This window comes from Taudactylus pleione, unplaced genomic scaffold (assembly GCF_031769625.1).
Source record: "Taudactylus pleione unplaced genomic scaffold, aTauple2 ptg000066l, whole genome shotgun sequence".
Taxonomy (NCBI): Eukaryota; Metazoa; Chordata; class Amphibia; order Anura; family Myobatrachidae; genus Taudactylus; species Taudactylus pleione.
Window position 1 is genome coordinate 6,582,541 of NW_028284468.1, and position 19,681 is coordinate 6,602,221.

General features: G+C 45.7%; 1 protein-coding gene across 1 annotated transcript in view; it reads left to right on the plus strand.

Annotated features, from left to right (window-relative positions):
- The first annotated feature begins 3,402 nt into the window (after window positions 1-3,402).
- The window catches only part of LOC148534404 (uncharacterized), a 36,224-nt gene continuing 19,945 nt past the window's right edge, over window positions 3,403-19,681 (plus strand). Inside the window, exons 1-6 of the mRNA XM_088466608.1 lie at window positions 3,403-3,582; window positions 8,409-8,561; window positions 14,911-15,059; window positions 15,135-15,275; window positions 17,898-18,037; window positions 19,389-19,499. Coding sequence (XP_088322734.1) covers window positions 3,403-3,582; window positions 8,409-8,561; window positions 14,911-15,059; window positions 15,135-15,275; window positions 17,898-18,037; window positions 19,389-19,499 — 874 coding nt within the window. The remainder of the gene's footprint in view (window positions 3,583-8,408; window positions 8,562-14,910; window positions 15,060-15,134; window positions 15,276-17,897; window positions 18,038-19,388; window positions 19,500-19,681) is intronic.

The window sequence follows — 19,681 nt, forward strand, 5'->3', positions numbered from 1 at the left end:
CCATTACGGGGGGCACATAGACACTGGGGGGGGCACACACACACACAACACTCATACACACACTCACTCATACACACTTGCAAACACTCACACACACTGACATACTCACCCTGCTGCAGAAGACCCGGCTTCCGATGCTGGATGCAGAAGACAGCGCTGCAGAAGTTAAGTAATTATGGACTAAGCTACAGTAATTGGAAACTTCCAATTGCTTAATTAGTCCTCAGGGGGGTGCCGCCGTGGTCCCAGAGCAAGTCCTGCTGATTTGAAAAATATCACACTTGCTCTGGAGGTGCGAGAATAAAAAGCTCCCGGCACTCAAAAAACGAAAAAGTCTGCACCTAATTGAATAGCAAAAATCCAGCACCTACAGGAAAAACCTCGCAGGTGCAGGATTTTTGCTTTTCTCGCCCCCAGTTAAATATGCCTCTAAGGGTGGAAGGACCTAATGCACAAAAAAAAGCATTTAAATACAGCACTTACATAAATCCATAGCAGTGTCTCTTAACAGGTCTGTCAGACTTCTCCCCAGATATTGGGAGACAGACTAGAGAAACTGACCGACCTTTTATCAGCCTCTCACAAGTCGTCTGACAATTAAGGTTGCTAACTAGCTAACTCTAGTACACAGGTTCTCAAACTCGGTCCTCAGGACTCCAAACAGTGCATGTTTTCCAGGTCTCCTCTCAGAATCACAAGTGAAATAATTAGCTCCACCTGTGGATCTCTTAAAATGTGTCAGTTAGTAATTAATAAACCTGTGGACCTGCCAGGAGATGTATAAAAAGTGAACTGTGTGGGGTCCTGGGGATCGAGTTTGAGAACCACTGCTCTAGTAGATAGACGCTAGGAACCTGGGGCATATATATCTCCCCTTGACAACTTCCCATTGTTTAGCAGCTATCTATTGAACTATCTCTCCATCTCTCCATCATTTATCTATTAAACCCATCTATCATTTAGCATTATTTCCATACAACATTTACATTAAAATAAGCTTACATTACACTGCAAGATGTCACATCAGCAGATACAGCTGATAAGTGCGCGTTTTGCCAAGCAGTAACTTTTATACCAAATCTAGTGATATCATAAAAGCTGTCTATGATGTAACCAGTCACATGATAAGTCTACTGGGTGTTAGGAGCTGAGGTGTAATCTGAGATGGTTAGTCCTGCAACAGCCTTGAGGGCTGGTAATGCTTGGCTTGTTACGGCCATGGAGCAGCTTTGAAAGCTGGAATAGATTGACAGGTTGTGGCCTGTGGGTCATAGGGCAAGATGCGGCTTTTGAGCTGAGAAGCAGCCTCTGGGCTGAGTAACAGCTTTGAAGGCAGATAAACTGGGCTGGATGCGGCCTTTGAGCCTTGTTGCAGCCTTTGGGCTGAGTAGCAGCCTAGAGGGCTGATAAATTTGGCTGGATGTGGCCTTTGGGCTGTGTAGCAGCCTTTGCTCTGCGTAGCAGTCTTGAGGGCTGGTAAACTTGGCTAGATGCAGCCTCTGGGCCATGTAGCAGTCTTGAGGGCTGGTAAACTTGGCTAGATGCGGCCTCTGGGCCGTGTAGCAGCCTTTGGGCTGGGTAGAAGCCTTGAGGGCTGGTAAACGTGACTAGATGCAGTAGTGTGGTCTGTGCTGCCGAGTTGACACAAGTAGCGTATGCTAGGGTGCGGCCTGTGCTGCCAGGGTTGACACAAGCAGCGTACGTTGGAGTGCGGCTTATGCCGCCTGGATGACACAAACGGCAGTATAACAATCTAAGATAGGAAAACTGGAGCTCGACTTAATAACAGGAGACTATGCCAGAACCGGAAACACGAATACTCTATCACCGGCATTGTTTGCACCAGGAAGAAATAGATGCAGGAACCAATCCAGAGTACTCCCCGAATGATGGACAGGAGATAGGAGGAGTTTCAGCGAATGCTCGCTCGGCTTGTGACACTGAGATGATAATTCAAAACCTGCCTGCATTTTACCACTGATATATATCTATATCTCTCTCCATCTAACATTATTTTCAGATAATATTTAGGTTAGAATAAGCTTATCTTATACTAAGAGAATATCAGCAGATAGAGCTGACAACTTACAGTTTTATACAAAGCAGTGGCTTTTCTACCTAAACTGAGTGGCATCATAAAGGCTCTCTATGATGTAAGCCAGTCACATGTATGATGTAAGCCAGTCACATGATACGCCTAGTCAACCTGTCCACATTTCACCACATCTATCTATCTATCTATCTATCTATCTATCTATCTATCTATCTATCATTACATTGTAACTAAGTTGAGTAAACATATTGTGATGTAAGGTACAGCTAGACATTAATAATGTATACTTAGAGGAACCTGCCCAGCCACAAAGCATCCATGGCATTTACTGTATAATTACAGAGTGGCTCTCCCATGATGCCTCAGATTAACCATAACTAAACTCTCTTGGTAAACCACACATAAAATTACTTTCTCCATTAGACTCAGAAATCTGCTACAATGGCAATGAATGAAATCTGCTACAGAACTTTCATTATTGGTGGACAACCAGTGATCCTCCTGACCAGGGTCACTTTCTTCTTGGGTCATCTTCTTTCCTAATGATTCTGAAGTCACAGAATAGTAAACACTGTATGATGATAATGGGACTGATTCAGAGAAGGACGCTAATAGCACCGCCGCTGTGCAAACTTCAGCAAATGTTGCAGCTGCAGGGTTTTGTACTAAGATACCCACTGGTGGCTTTGCAAATCCAAACGACTGCATACAAAGATGCAGCATCAGTCACAGATCAGTAGACTATCGGAAATGGCCACTGGAACTGGGATATCGGAGCCTTTGCAGCTGCATACAGATTCGCAGTCGCAGGCTGAGACACATCCCAAAACTGTCACGGCACACCTGCAGTTGAGTAGCCCCCCACTGCTGCCGTCCACAATCGGTCCCGGTTTTACAGTCACTTTGCAAATAAATCCCCACTGCAAGCGACAATGGCAATGAAAGTTTGCACTTGCGCAGATTACAGATATATAATCCCTCAGCTGCGTCGGCATCGTCATTGTGGCCATCTCTCAATCAGACCCATAGTCTGCATAGCAATTTAGTCAATAATTATATGTCAAAGCCTCAGCCACTCCTCTCACCATTTCTGGCTTAATCTGCAGTTTGAATTGCTCAATTGTTTTTGCCGTTGTCATAATCAGATCTAAGGTTTCCTCATACAGGTAAGGTGTAGCCGCCTTGTGGGACCAATATCCACTTGTGAGGCCCTTGAAAAATATCATGTTGCCCTCTGCAGCCATAGATGCTCGCTGTGGTACAGGTTGGCGAGTGACTGCTTACATTGGTATGTGTGTATATGTTGTATGTCTGTTCCATTGCAGAAATGGTATGGTAAATGGTATGACATGCCTCGGAAAAGCAAGAAGAAGGGAAAAGGAGCAGGAGTTAAATTAGTAGATACATCAGTGTTGAAGAAGTTTCTGAAAACATACGAGAATCACTGTGCCCAGTGCCAGTCCCCTGCCAGCCCCACCATCACTCGTGCCCTGAAAAAGAGCATCCAAAATGGCTCCCGCTACCTTAAGGTGAGTTTGAGTTAGTCAAAGGAACAAGACACAAAATCCAGTGTTGAAATTTTTTTAAGGGAGAACAATACACCCCACACCCACTCAGCCCTGACTGCAAACACACACAAATGGTGGCTAGCATGGGCGTAGCTATAGTGGGTGCAGAGAATGCCAAAGCTATGAAGCCCAAAGACTTAAGGGGGCCCAGACACAGGTCATCTAGTTGTCTACCAAGTTCCCAGAATTGCCTGCTTAGCAAGTGGTTCTGATTCATTGCCAGGCCAATTTCAATTAATTGTGTGTGTAGTGGATGCTATAATAGTAAGGGGGGGCTGCAAGGTGAAATAATCTGAGTTGGTCACTCCAATGTGGTATAATATGAACTGGAGAGCACTGTAATGTTACATAATATAAACTGGGGAACTGTAATAAGGCACAATATGAACTGGAAGAATTATAGTATGACATAATATGAACGGGGGGCACTCTAATGAGGCATAGTATGAACTGGGGGTACTGTAATGTGACATAATATGAACAGGAGGTACAGTGATGTGGCATAATATAAATGGGGTGGCACTGACATTTTGAAATGTAGGCACTACAGTATGGCATAATATGAAATGGCGACACTATAATGAGGCATAAAATGAACCGAGGCCACTACAATGTGACATAATATGAACTGGAGGCATTACACTGTGGCATTATAAACTGAGGACACTTCAATGTGACATAATATATATTGGGATCACTGTATGGCATACTGTAATGTGATTTGGGGGCATTGTGTGGCATAAAGTGTACTGGTGGCACTACAGTGTGGCATATTGTGAACTAGGGTACTGCTATGGTTACAATAAAATTTGGCACTATTATGGTGCATAACATTAACTAGGATATTACTATAAGGCATAACATTAACTAGCGGCAGAATTCAGAGATGTACGCATACACAATATTTTACATACAGCACCGATTGTTGGAGGTCTGCACATGTGCAGAACAGGTCCTATGTGAACACTCATAGTCCCTCCTTAGCAGTAGCATGTTTGACATTCTGCGCCATTTGGCGGGCGGACACAGGGACTGTTCTATAAAACAGAGGGGGTCACCCCCATTTTGTAGGCGTGCCAAGCACAGGGTCATTGGATGCAGATTCCCTGGGCCCGGCTGTCCAGTTCCGACGGCTTTTGCAGCTGTCGCGGCCGATTGTCACCATGGTGATCCGAGGCAGCGTCTATGGACGCTGTACTCGGATCACAGATGCATGCCAGAACTGCCTATTACCTAGAGACATCTCCTGCTGCATTAGAATATTAGTTAAATGATATTGCACAGCCGCTTCCCTGCGGCAGTGCAATACCGTCCATCTCTAAACCAGGACCTAGGGCATTACTATGGAGCTGAAAATGAAGGCATTACCGAAAAAGGTATACGTCTAGAAACATTAGGGTGGGGGCCCTTTCAAAATGTCGCTATGGGGCCCACAAAGTTCTGACTACGTCCTTGGCAGCTGGACTTTGGCCTAGCTATTAAGTGAATGTGATGGCCATGGCTAATTGTGGTTCCAACACTAGACATTTCCCACTTGATGAATTATGGCGTTTTAGTTAAGAATATTGCTACTAAGAGTGCAGGAAGCAATAGGGCTACTCAAGGACACTGCAGCATTTGTAGCTGGGTTTTAATTCATATATATATAGTGGTCAGTGGTGCAGTATCTGGGTGCTCAAAATAAAGGTCACCATACAGCTTACCCAGGTTAAAACAAACTAAATGATGCCTTAATATCATCAGCATACAGCAACCGAAAATAAGAAACAACAGTTATCGGTAAGGCAGTGTGACTACCACACGGCATTAGTGTTAAATGCAGACACAAAGGGAATATCAGAAAGTATCACCATCCTATCATAAACTGCAGTATAAGGCAATTCAAACGACTTAAACAAAATATGCAGAAATTCAGTGATACTATTAACCACAATGTTCCGACATAATTCCAGTTCACTATTTAGCAAAAATGAACAGGAAAAAAAAAAACTTAAAAAAAAAAAATCACAGCATTTTCTTAAACCTGACACTATGGGGTCTAGTTACTAAGCAGTGTTAGGAGACAGAGTGAAACGTGATAAGGTGCCAGCCAATCAGCTCCCAACTGTCATCTCACAGGCTGTGTTTGAAAAATGACAGTTGGGAGCAGATTGGCTGGCACCTTATCACTTTTCACTCTGTCTCCTAACACTGCTTAGTAACTAGACCCCTGTATATTGGCGAATTGAAAGCAGGGCCGTAACTAGGTTGGTGCGACATGTGCCATGCTCACTGGTAGCTTATTCTTCTTTAATCCCCAGCATCTCCTGGGTATCCCTATCTCCTGCCTGGCCAACTCCCCCTCTACCTGGCCACCTCCCCACGCACCTTCAGTCACATCCTCTTTTATTTAACACACACCGCTATCTGCCCCACAATTTCTGATGGCAGCCCTGAAGTCACCGATTCCAGACCCAGGTGTTACCTTACCAGCACACTTCGAGTACCCTTGCCGGTGAGTTCAGCCAGGGCTGTCAAGAGAAATCCTGGGCCCCGGTACAGCAACTTCCTGGGGCCCCACTGGAGGGGGTTTGGCCACAGCATTTTGGGGGCATTTAGAAGCTTTAGAGAAACCAGTGAGTGTCGGGCCTTGTATACATTATATATAGGAATCCGTATGTAATACCGGATGAAATACAGACGCCAGAAGGCCGGCAGATGGAGATTCCGACTAGGGTAAGTATGCATCCTAACCCTCCCCTACCCCTTCCCTAATCCTCCCTTAGTGGTGCCTAACCCTAACCTCCCCTCAAGGGTGCCTAAACCTAAAGCACCCTACACCTAACCCTCCCGGGGGGGTGCCCAACCCTAACCTCCCCCCGGTGGTGCCTGACCCTAACCCCCCTTCCCTTAGCCTAACCCTCCCAGGGGGGTGCCTAACCCTAAGTCCCCCCGGGAGTCCCTAAATCTAACCCCCCCCCCGCAACTAATAGCTCCTGACACCCAGCTTACCTACGTTTGGAATGCCGGGCGTCGGCGTGGGGCTAATTATAGTTGTCGGTATTTAGACGCCTATCTTTAGTCCCATGCCGGGCTTTTACTGTCGAAAAAGCGGCGGTCGACATTTTGACCCCGGCTTCCTGACTACATCCCTATACATATACACACACGCACATACATACATATATAATATATATATATATATATATATATTTACACACATTTACTTATACTTATACATATAGGATATACAGTATGTATATATATATATATTATCTATACTATATATATATATATATATATATATGGTATAATATATATAGCTCATACATTAATGGAGATGGATGCATTTATTATATTTATAAATTAATTATATGGCATTTATAAATGTAATGATTTCAGCAGCTGCAGGCTGCAGCACCACAAAAGTCACTCCCAGTTTTATAGCAGTCAGTGGCGCGCGCTTTTCCCTCAGGCAGACACACCACGATCTCCCATCCTGGCTGCATTTCAGTTTTCTTGTCCCTCCTAGTCTCTGGAGCCCGGAGAGAGATCACCTCGCGAGATGATGATGTAATCATCATCTCACGAGACCACTAGCTCTGCAGCAGCGCGGTGGAGGATGTCAGTGAAACACTGCCTTTGTTTCTGACAGTGCAGTGACAGAGACTAATCCCGCCCCCTCCTCCACGAACTGCCGCCTGATGCCGCGGAGGTTTTAATAAAAGTGAATTTAAACAAGGAGAAGGTTGAACATAAAATGGCTACTGGTGTGCTGTGGGCGGCCCGGGCCCCCTGGCAGGGCCGGGCCCGGGTAATCAGTACCCGCTCCCCCCCTCTCGGCGCCCCTGAGTACAGCTGCCGGCGCAGGATACAGCACATACACAAATCTCCCCACCATTGATATTTGCTGCATATAAACTACAAGTAGCACTCTTTCCATACCTTCAGTCAGTGATCTAAACTGCCAGCTCCAGGCTTGTGCATGGCTGTTCTGATAGATAATTCCTGCTGCAGATGCAGCTTCACCAGTGCTCTCCTTTATTTAGAGTTGGTGAGTTATACTGCATAATTATTGTGTATCATCACTGCGGCCATTGACTTCACCAAGTATTTAGCAGTGACACCTGGATAACAGTTGTACAATTGGACGGTACCCCTTCATCCTTGTATGGGACAAATCAGATTTGTCATTGCCCTTACACATGAGGCCACACCCCTTTTTCGACTGGGCGTCCTATGTTCCTATTTTAAAAATGGGGGGTGGGGAGGGGGGTGAGCCAATGCTCTTTCTGGCTCAGAGCACCAAGACGTCTAGTTATGGCTCTGCCTGAAAGTAACTGTCACACATTGTCGTAAATTTCAGTTTTAACCCTCCAAACTGCTACATAATAAATCTACTGGTGTGAAGCGCAAACTCGACAAACTAATTCACCCCTTGATGTGATCACCTGGAATAATTGAACCATACCTACAGGTTCTACCCCAAATACTTCCCCTTTTGATTAAGATGTAACGTTATTATATATAAGAAGATTCAGAGATAAAAAAGCATCATTAATTTAAAGCTGAAACAAAGTAGGTTACTTAATATCGGCCCCAAGCAAATAATTTTAAGAATCTTTTTACTAAAATAAAAGTCTCCTCTGATTGTTGTAGGATGTGTTATTTCTTTAGTTGGTATAAATGTGCAGCCTACGGAATATTGCAGTGACCTGGGCTAATGAACAGAATTCTAAACTCAGCTGCTTATTACTGTGTTGGTGGCACCGGTACAAAGAATAATATTGGACTCTGTGTTCCCACAGATCGTACTGTCCTGCCCTGAGTGTTCCTCGGCTAGTTCTGCACCCGTCTTATTAAGGCCGCTATTGATGACAATCCGTGATGAACGGTACATGTTTGGGACAGACTTATGCATATGGGGAATCTCCCTCAGTAACCAGGACGTTGCCAGTCTTGTAAGTTTGCCTATAAAATCACGTACATTTACAATAATGTGTGAACTGCATATAGCTGTACAGACATGCTAACATAATATATGTGTCAGACCGTATACTAGTAAAATTAACGGAAGTACAGCTGTCATAAGAGACCCAGCGGGTGCAATACTGTTTTGGTACTGCGATGGCGACATGTTGAGCTTTGTACTCCATCCTCTTACCCACTGAGCTTGGTACTAATATCAATCTGGGCCCATAAATTACAGTTGTCCCGGACACACACTAGACAATGTCTAGTGTGTATGGCAGCGGCAGGACTTGGCGGGGTGCCAGCATCGTCAAGTGCGTACACACTTCCTGATGCTGGGAGCGACGGCGGGGACCATGCTGCATTCGGGAGCGCACATCGTCCAGCGACATAGCTTGTACATCCAGCCCGAAGTGTACGATATGTCATCCAGATCCGACGACATATAGTCTACTGCAGTGGTCTCCAACCTGTAGCTCGCGAGCTACCGGTAGCTCGTGGTCTTCATTTTGGCAGCTCACCTAGCTACAGTACTGCCGAGTCAACTAGGAGGAAGTGACCTCTGACGTGTGCTCCCCCGTGGCATCAACGCCATTGGTGGAGCCACAGGGAAGCACGTCAAGTGATTGCCACAGCCTCTACAGCAATCACCTAAAGTGCTTCACCGTGGTTCCACCCATGGCGTCTACGCTACGGCGGACCGAGTGACTCCCGCCCAGCCCTGCAGGAAAATACCACAGCAGCCCTGCCTATATCTTTTGCTCCTCTAGTGCACTCTTTGGAGCTGGTAATTAACAGTGAAATGTGCCTGTGCTTACATTTTATTTACAAACTACAACAATATCACTGTAATAATCACATGTATATTTATTTTCTATGAATTTATTTTTTTCATTAAATTACCTTCAATTGTTTGGTTATTAGCAAGATTTTGGTTTCTACAATTTTAGTAGCTCTTCAGGAGGTTTAATTTTTTAAAGTAGCTCACACCTCAATTAACGTTGGAGACCATTGGTCTAGTGTGTACCTGGCTTTAGGAGCTAAATGGCTGGTACTTTATCTCTCTCCACTTTATCTCTCTCCAAGCTTTGGTAAATCTCCCCCAGGAGCCTCTTCCCTGCTCAATGACCCTGGACTATTGGAGAAGACTCTCTGAGATGAAAGCTAACCTTGTAATCATCATATATCTATGAAAAGTTTTATTATTTTGATTGTGAAAATGCTTTCAATTCTACAAATGAACTTTTATCTCCATTTCTGTGACATTTGTGTTTCATAAGGGTTGTCAGCCTTTCAATAGCCCCTGACATTTAAGGGTAAATTTACTATGATTACGATGGACATCACCGGCTGTCAAAGAAAAAAATCACTATTTATCATCCGTTGAGTTTCCATTAAAAGTTGATGTCAGTTGTTTTTTGCAGCGTTGAAGTCCCTTGGTTTTAAACCTTTTAGCCCAAAACTGACAGCAAATAGAGGTTACAAAAATTACAGCAAACCCGCCCACACAGAAGCACTGCACAGATCACTATAATATGTGGAAGCTTTGTTAGGTTAAACAGTTCACAAAATGTTAAATACCTTTTTTAAAAGACGTAGGGTCTCCCCAATATCAGTAACCAACCTTGAACCTCTCAGCCTGGTTGGTATTAGAAAATGGGGGGGCGGAGAAAGGCTGAGAGGTCCTGGGCTGGTTACTGAGGTTAGGGGGGGAGGGGAACAATTTTTTAAAATAATTTAAGGCTTTGTAAACTTGTTAACCTAGCGGTCCATGATCTGTGCAGTCCTCCCAAACTCGTGTGCCTCAGGCAGTTCTATAGTTTAGACGAGTTTCATGTAATTTTGCGATCAGTTGTAAAACCGACCATTAGTAAATCTGCGTATCATATTCTTCTCTAAAGTGGGGTTTTAGAAGTTTTGCCTTCAGTTTTCACTTTAGTAAATGGTCGGTTTGTATAACCAGCGAGAAAACGACCAAAAACCCCAAACCGACCTTTAATAATATATCCCTTATACCCCTTTCAAACATACGACCCGGGAAATTTCCTGCTCAGACCCAGGAATTTCTCCTGTGCAAATTCCCGGGTATTTGGTAGAGACCCCCCTTTCACACTACAACGTCTACCCGGGAAATTCCCAGGTAGACCCCTTTCAGACAAGAGCAGGGTTTTTAGATTACATGGCAACAGCTGGACACAAAGATGAGGTGGAGCTGATGTGAGTGGTGCCAGGCCCTGATCACACACAACTATGTGCCCCCTGTGACTGGCATGCTGTGTATGTGGGGGTGCACATCATTTGAAACACTTCCCAACATGTCCCCAAACTACCTCCCATGGGTGCCCTGGCAGCTCGCCCCCATCCCCAGGCCTCTGGCTGGGCTGCCCCTGGACACAAGGCTCCTGCCTGGCACTGATCATGGGCACAGAGAAGAGCAGAGCAGCAGCCGAGGTGCCAGGGCCGGACAGGCCTGGTACAGGTGCACGAAGAGCTGTCACCCACCCATATTTACGGCAGCAGCGTCCCACCCAGCCCTCCCCATCTCTCACCTCTACAGTGGCCGGGGCAGGCAGAACCCCCAGCGAGCCAGCATCTCACCCCGTCACCCGATGCTATGTTCGGGAAATATGGGCAGTAGTGGTGGTCCAGCGGGAGTGTGGGAGGGTGGTGAGCGGCAGCGCTGAGCGTCCTATAGGACGCTCTGCGCTGTCAGCTCAAAGCAGCAGCACTGAGCATCCTATAGGACGCTCTGCACTGTCAGCTCAAAGCAGCAGCGCTGAGCGTCCTATAGGATGCTCTGCGCTGTCAGCTACATGTAAAAGCTGCTTGGTGCTGCCCGGGAGTAGTAAATTCCCGGGTAGCACCATTCAGACAGAAGCAGGGTAATTTCCCAGGACTTGAGTCCCGGGAAAAATCCTGTTCGATTGCAGACGGGGCTACCCGGGAATTTGGCTGAGGCAGGTCAAATTCCTGGGAATCTCGAGATGTCGGAAAGGGGTATAAGTGACACCTCATAACCCACCATTGCTTTAATGCAGCTGTACCAGGCAGTAGAGAGATAGGAAAGCTGTCAGTGACAGTAATATATGGCTCCTTTTGTCCAAAGGCTGACACCAGAGAACAATAGATTGTGCTCAGCTGCATAGCAAAAAGAAATACTTTGTTCAAGATCTCAAGTTACATTAATGTATGGGAAATTTTACACACACACGCACACACATATGTATACATATATGTTGGTTTACAAATTTTACTCGTATATTCGTATATCTATGCAGTGCATCCGGAAAGTATTCACAGCGCTTCACTTTTTCCACATTTTGTTATGTTACAGCCTTATTCCAAAATGGAATAAATTAATTTTTGTCCTCAATATTCTACACACACTACCCCATAATGACAATGTGTAAAAAGTTTTTTGGAGATTTTTGTTAATTTAATAAAAAAAAAAAAACACTAAGAAATCTCATGTACATAAGTATTCACGGCCTTTGCCATGAAGCTCAAAATTGAGCTCAGGTGCATCCTGTTTCCACTAATCATCCTTGAGATGTTCCTACAGCTTAATTGGAGTCCACCTGTGGTAAATTCAGTTGATTGGACATGATTTTTAAAGGCATACACCTGTCTATATAAGGTCCCACACTTGACAATGCATGTCAAAGCACAACTTATACCCCTTTTACACCAGAGCAAAAACCTGGGTTTTTGCTGGGTCTACCTGGGTCGCAGCTCAGTGTAAAAGGGTCCCTGAAAAATAACCTGGGTCAAGTGACCCTGCAATCCAACCCAGGTAGCTACCAGGGTTGGACCCAGGATGGACCCAGGAAATGGTGCAGTGTAAACGGTGCAACCCGGGTTATCTGACCTGGATCATGCCTAAAATGAGCGGATTGGTGGTTGTGGAGCATTCACCTCCCACTTTTTATGACCTCACAGGTTTAGCAGGGCAGACCTGAGTTCAGTGTGAACAGGGCTGACCTGGGAGTAACCCAGATCAAAGGTGCAGTGTAAATGGGTCTGACCAGGGTTGGAACCATGTCCAAAAACCCAGGTCGGACCTGGGTTTTTGGTGGAAAAGAGGTATAAGCATGAAGTCCAAGGAATTGTCTGTAGACCTCCGAGACAGGACTGTCTCGAGGCACAAATCTGGGGAAGGGTACAGAAAAACATCTGCTGCTTTGAAGGTCCCAATAAGCAGAGTGGCCTCCATCATCCGTAAATGGAAGAAGTTCGGAACCACCAGGACTTTTCCTAGAGTTAGCCGGTCATCTAAACTGAGCGATCGGCGGAGAAGGGCCCTAGTCAGGGAGATGACCAAGAACCTGCTGGTCACTCTGTCAGAGCTACAGCATTCCTCTGTGGAGAGAAGAGAACCTTCCAGAAGGACAACCATCTCTGCAGCAATCCACCAATCAGGCCTGTATATTAGAGTTGCCAGACGGAAGCCACTCCTTAGTAAAAATCACATGGCAGCCAGCCTGGAGTTTGCCAAAATGCACCTGAAGGACTGTCTGGTCTGATGAGGCAAAGATTGAACTATTTGGCATGAATGCCAGGCGTTATGTTTGGAGCAAACCAGGCACCGCTCATCACGAGGCCAATACCATCCTTACAGTGAAGCATGGTGGTGGCAGCATCATGCTGTGGGGATGTTTTTCAGTGGCAGGAACTGGGAGACTAGTCAGGATAGAGGGAAAGATGAATGCAGCAATGTACTGAGACATCCTGGATGAAAACCTGCTCCAGAGCGCAATTGATCTCAGACTGGGGCGACTGTTCATCTTTCAGCAGGACAACAACCCTAAGCACACAGCCAAGATATCAAAGGAGCGGCTTCAGGACAACTCTGTGAATGACAGATGCAAGTGCACACTCTAACTATGCTAATTATGGCCATTATTATGCTAAGAACCTCTTGGATGCAATTTAGCAATATTATTATTAGGTTCAGCATAGTTAGAGTGTGCACTTGCATCTGTCTTTTTTTTTTTTTTTGCTTGCAGCACAAGTCTCAGCAAGTAGCACCTCACATTGTGCTTTGGGTGTGCAATCTAGGGCCCCGCCCCCTATGTATTCTGTACTATGTGTATGTATGTACACTGGAAGGACGAGACTCCTCCCACCTTGATTAGCACCCCTCTCACCTGCCCCTGGGTGTTTTTAATTAGCAAGGAGTCCTTGCACTCCAAGACTGCACATCTTATGAGGCACACTGTGGGTAAGACCTATTATACATATGCTGTGTGTCAGTTTTGGGACTGGTATTGGGGTGTGGGGCTCTCTGGGCTGGTGTGGCTGGACTGCTTCATGGCATCATAATGTACACCTTTTCACTTCTTTAGTTTGTTTTTTTTGTACATGTAGCACTTTATACACTTTTTATTATAACCTCCTGCTTATGTAGGACTTAACACATAGGCTTTCTTCTTTATTATTCTTTAACCTTCACTTTTAGTCTCACACTAGTGTGATGCCATGGGGCGGTTCTGCTGGGTTGGCCTGGGGGGTCCCGTGCTCTGTATTTGTTCCGTTGGAGTGTTAGGGACCTGCCTGATAGAGGTCACCTGGACGCGGTGGGCAGGCCCATAATTATGGCCATTATTATGCTAAGAACCTCTTGGATGCAATTTAGCAATATTATTATTAGGTTCAGCATAGTTAGAGTGTGCACTTGCATCTGTCTTTTTTTTTTTTTGCTAGCAGCACTACAAGTCTCAGCAAGTAGCACCTCACATTGTGCTTTGGGTGTGCAATCTAGGGCCCCTCCCCCTATATATCAACTCTGTGAATGTCCTTGAGTGGTCCAGCCGGAGCCCAGACTTGAATCCGATTGAACATATCTGGAGAGATCTGAAAATGGCTGTGCACCGACGCTTCCCATCCAACCTGATGGAGCTTGAGAGATGCTGCAAAGAGGAATGGGCAAAACTGCCCAAATATAAGCGTGCCAAGCCTGTGGCATCATATTCAAAAAGACTTGAGGCTGTAATTGCTGTCAAAGGTGCATCAACAAAGTATTGAACAAAGGTTGTGTGATTTCTTAGGTTTTTTTTTTATAAAATTTGCAAAAATCACAAAAAAAACTTGTTACACGTTGTCATTATGGGGTATTTTATATTGAGGACAAAAATGAATTCATTCCATTTTGGAATAAGGCTGTTACATAACAAAATGTGGAAAAAGTGAAGCGTTGTGAATACTTTCCAGATGCACTGTGTGTGTGTGAGTGTGTGTGTGTGTGTGTATATATATATATATATATATATATATATATATTATATAGTATATATAGTATATATAAGCCAGCTGGGAATTGTCTCTTCTACTTACGTATAGGCCATTTTTCTGGAGCTGAGTGGGAGAACCTCTTATCCGTTCATGAAACTGGAAGCTATTGACTGTGGGATAGATGTCTGGTCGGCAGAGAGGCTGGGGAAAGCAATGAGATACAGCCAGTTGACATCTGTAATCTTGGATTACAATGAGTAAGACACTTACCTACATAACGGATGTAGATGACATCATTGTCTATATAAACAGAACACTGCCTTCTTTGTCAGGTTCCGAGATGAAGGGGTCCAAGGCCTTGTTTATGCACTGGAAGGAAACACGAAGCTGGTTTGTCTTAGTCTGTGTTACTGTAACCTTGGACCTTCCAGTGGAGCCATACTGGGTAAACTTTTGGCAGAGTCGGCAGTCAGGTACTTTAACTTAGTTTTGCTGTTTACCTTTGTGGTTTACGTAACATAGAACCTAATTTAGAGAACTCCGATGCTCACATACATCTGAAATGCTTTCAGATCTGCTCATGAGCAGAAGCCGCACTGCGCATGTGCAGATCTCGTCCTGCGACATCCCTTGCAGTGCCCTGGACGCCATCGCCGCCGCCTGATTGACAGGCTGCAGACATTCCAGGGTGAAGCTGAGAACCATTTCCCAAAGCTTAGGCATGTCTCCTCCATTTTCTGGGAATGCCAAGGACAGTGACCGCGTCTTCCAATGCCGATTTATTGGCCTCAGCGGCGGAGACGAGGCTGCCATTCTGACTAGCCGTAGGCTCTCTCAGATGGCCGATGCCGTGGCCAATGGTCGCGATGTAGATCCAATACTGCGTCTTCTTAGGCAGCCCTTAGATCTGCGATGCCGGCAGAAGGCGTCTTTTTACTCTAGACGCCTTCTGCAGCTTTGGCATCATTTCGTACAGCTGCTGCGTGGGGTCAATCCTACTCCATGCAAAGGGTGCTAGTTGCCGTTGCAATGGTGTTAAAACGCCGGCAATGGACTGGCACCTCGCACCCTTTGCGGCCCATCCCGAGCCTGAATTCGCTTCATTTTGCTCGGAGCGCTACGGGACTGCGAGCACTTTTAAGCAAATCCAGGCTGCCGTCAAGTGCGGCTATTGTCGCAAGAACATCGCATGGAATAGTAATGACCCCTTAGCGTGCATCTCTGAATCAGGCCCATAGACTTGAGAAGTTATTAATACATGATAACATGGCCTATGTATTATTTTATTACTATTTAGGCATTGATGGGTTCAGCTAAAAAAGTAAATATTTTATTGAAACCCGCAGAAGTACAACTAGGAACGAATGAGATGAAGTTAGTTGGGCATTTTCGCACTGCCACACAATGCAGACTCATATTTGTTTTACAGCAATTGGGAATTTTTATGCTCATATCTTTTTTTTACCATTCCAAACTTAGGACAACTTTGTCAATAATACAAGACAGGATGTACTATGAAGTTGCCCATGCATACAGAATAATTGCCCTTCTTAAGTATCTTGTGTTCTTTTTCAATTTTGCTATTTTATTTTTTCAATTTAAACTCCTACTCCATGGTAGCGCTAATGGAGTAGGGAGAAGTTGGCTGTTGCATGTGAAGAGTCAAGGTGCCCATACATCTGACAGGTTTTTCCGCGATCCTGCGACGCCATCAGTAATGCCGATCTGCTGGGTGGAAACGCTGGACAGCCAGCATCGATGTTCAGCGATCCGTCATAGGATCACTGAAATATTACATGTTAAATGTCCCCGATTTGACGATCGCGATCATTTTTTTTTATCGCGATCGTCAAATCTGGAAATCCAACATGTTGGATTTCTGCAATCCTGCGATGCCGGGTTGCAGCATCGCAGGATCGCTGCAATCCATCACAGATGTATGGGGCCCTGTACCGACAGCCAACATTTCTTAAGGGCCCCATACATCTGTGATGGATTGCCGCGATCCCGCGATACTGCAACCCGCCATCGCAGGATCGCAGAAATCCAACATGTTGGATTTTCCCGATTTGACGATCGCGATCAAAAAATTATCGTGATTGTCTAATCGGGGACATTTAACATGTCAAAATCCAGCGATCCTGCGATGGATCGCTGAACATCGATGGTGGGTAGTCTGCGTTTCCACCCGGAATTGCCGGCATTTCCCATCGTATTGCTTCATTGTGACAATCCATCGCAGATGTATGGGCAGCTTTACTGACACACTATATAAGTCTTCCAGAAAGCGGGGGCGTGTCTTCCCCATCTCCTGGACGTGGCGAAACCAGTGACCCCCAGCAACGTGATTTACACGGACATCTTGTGTAACTGGAGGGATACTCACTCAGGGCCTGATTCAGACCTGCTCGTGAGCGCATAGTGCTCGCAAGCGGGTCGATGGTGGGGTACTGCGCAGCGCGCATGCGCAAGCCCCGGAGCGAGAGAGAAATTCTCATGCACTGGGACTCGCTACAAAAGTGGCGGCAGTCGATGTTGATCGACAGCTCGCCCTGTTTTGTAGCCGGGGAGGGGGGGTGGCTACACAAGCGGAGGCATTCCCGAGGGAACGCCTGCCATTTGTGGGAGGCACCACTGACATCACCAGTGATGTCAGTGGAGAGCTTCCTGCTCTGTTAGAGCAGGATGCTCTCTGGGGCTTGCAACGGACGAGACCCTACCACAAGGGTTTCGTCGCAAGCCCCTATCACCTGGCCACTCGCAAAAGCTGTGGGTGGTCACCCACAGCTTAGCGAGCGCCAGGAGGCCGCAACAACAACAAAAAAAAACCGCCCTGATTCAGAGCGAGCGCTCTTAAAGAGCGTCCGGCTCTGAATCAGGCCCTCAGTTCATCTGATGCTGCGTCTTGTTGCACAGCTGCTGTGTATAATAAAAACGCAGCAACTGCTACGATAGCTCCCATCTCTGAATCAGCGCCACAGTTCATCCTTACCCACGGATTCCGTTTTCCACAGCCGTGCTGCATAGGATAAGCCGCTGATACAGCTGATTCAGCTGACCATCTGCCTGATGCTAGTGATCATTTTCTCTTGTAGTGAACTGTACCTCACTGGAAACTACTTGCAGTGCTCAGGGGCAGTGGCTCTAATTACAGCTATTGCGGAATACGCCCAGGGACTGTCTGCAGAACAGTCAGCTGAGGAGACAACAAGCCTAGCCCATCAAATTCTAGAAGGTGAATGGGAAGTTCCCTTACCCCGAGTGAAACATGCCGTCTGTGTTTTATTAAGTTTGATACATGTAGAGAGAATCTATTTTGTGTTATCAAACATTTTACCTCTTCTGTTTGGAGAATTGCATGTTTGTGCCAGGCTTACCTAAATGTTGGGAGCAATTTAAAGGCCCCAGTTATTTATATATTTTTTAGGGCAATTTCTAATGAATGAAGGCCATAAATGTCCTATTATGGTATGTAATGGTAGCTGGTAGGCTAGAATTGTGCAAATTGCTGTGGACTATTTATGTTTAATACATAGCCAGTTTAACACTTAGGGGCCTATGTATCAAAGCTGGGAGAGAGATAAAATTGTGAGAGATAAAGGACCTGATTCAGACCCGCTCGCTAGGATGAGTTCGCTCGTAGTTGGCCTATTTTCGCATTCTGCGCATGCATCGCAGTGCACATGTGCGGACCAGTGCTAGAGATCGGGATGCGTTCGCTCTCTGCGCATAGACAGCCCAGCAGAGTGAGCGACAGGAGAAGCCATTTGTGGGTGGTAACAGGGGCTGGCCATTTTTCAAGGGGGCATGGAGGTACGGACGCAGGCGTGCCTGAGCGTCTCAATGCCGTTTCAGAGGTGTGCATAATAGAGACAGCGTCACAGTACACGTCACCTGGCTGGTTTTTACACTGAAGTGCTCGCAGTGCTTGCGGTAGGGTATGGTCTGCCACAAGCGCTGCGATCGCATCCGATGGTAACCGATCTACCGATGGTTGCATACACTTCCTGGAGATGACGTGCGCAAGTGGGCGTCTTAAGACAGGATGGTGGGCATCTGCAAACACAAAGCGATCGCAGGCAAAGACATAGTGGGTGTGCTAATGCCTTGCTGTGGGATCGCCTGAATTGCTGTGGGTTGGCCGGATTTGCATACACTGGGTGCGAGCGTACGTATATCTAGCGAGCGGGTCTGAATCGAGCCCAAAGTACTAACCAATCAGCTTCCAATTTACATTTTGCAGGCTGTGTTTAAAAAATGATAGTTAGGAGCTGATTGGTTGGTGATTTATTTGTTACAATGTTATCTCTTTCCCAGCTTTTATACATAGGCCCCTAAGTCAGGAGAACATATCAGCTCACATAGACAAATCAACTCAGACGCTAGTGCACTAATGACTTTAGGAACAAACCACAGCTTACTTTGGCAATGTTACATTGATAGGATACATTGCATTTTGCAGATAAATAGTACATTTTACTGCATTGTGTTGAAAGTAGCAGGTCAACTGACAAAAAAAAAAAGACAAAAACAATTTCCCATTTCATTACACTTAATGCTACTTATGTTCTGGTTCCCCTGGGCAGCACAAGACCAAGTTGGCATTCACACAGCGGTCTCAGAGCAGCCAAGCACCCCAGAACGATCTGCATTACCAGCTGCCAGAAGTACTGAAAAGAGAAGCAGCAAAAAAAAGGGTAACTAAAGTGTTTCTCACTGTCGGGTCCTAGAATGAAGGGTCCAGGGGCAGACTTGCACCTTTTAGCTGTATTTTCTCCTCATGGTAAATCAGGCTTTTTATGTACCTAAAGACCAATTTAATAATAGTTATAGTAAATTCAAATGTGAAATAATTAATAGACAGTACAAATATCTACTT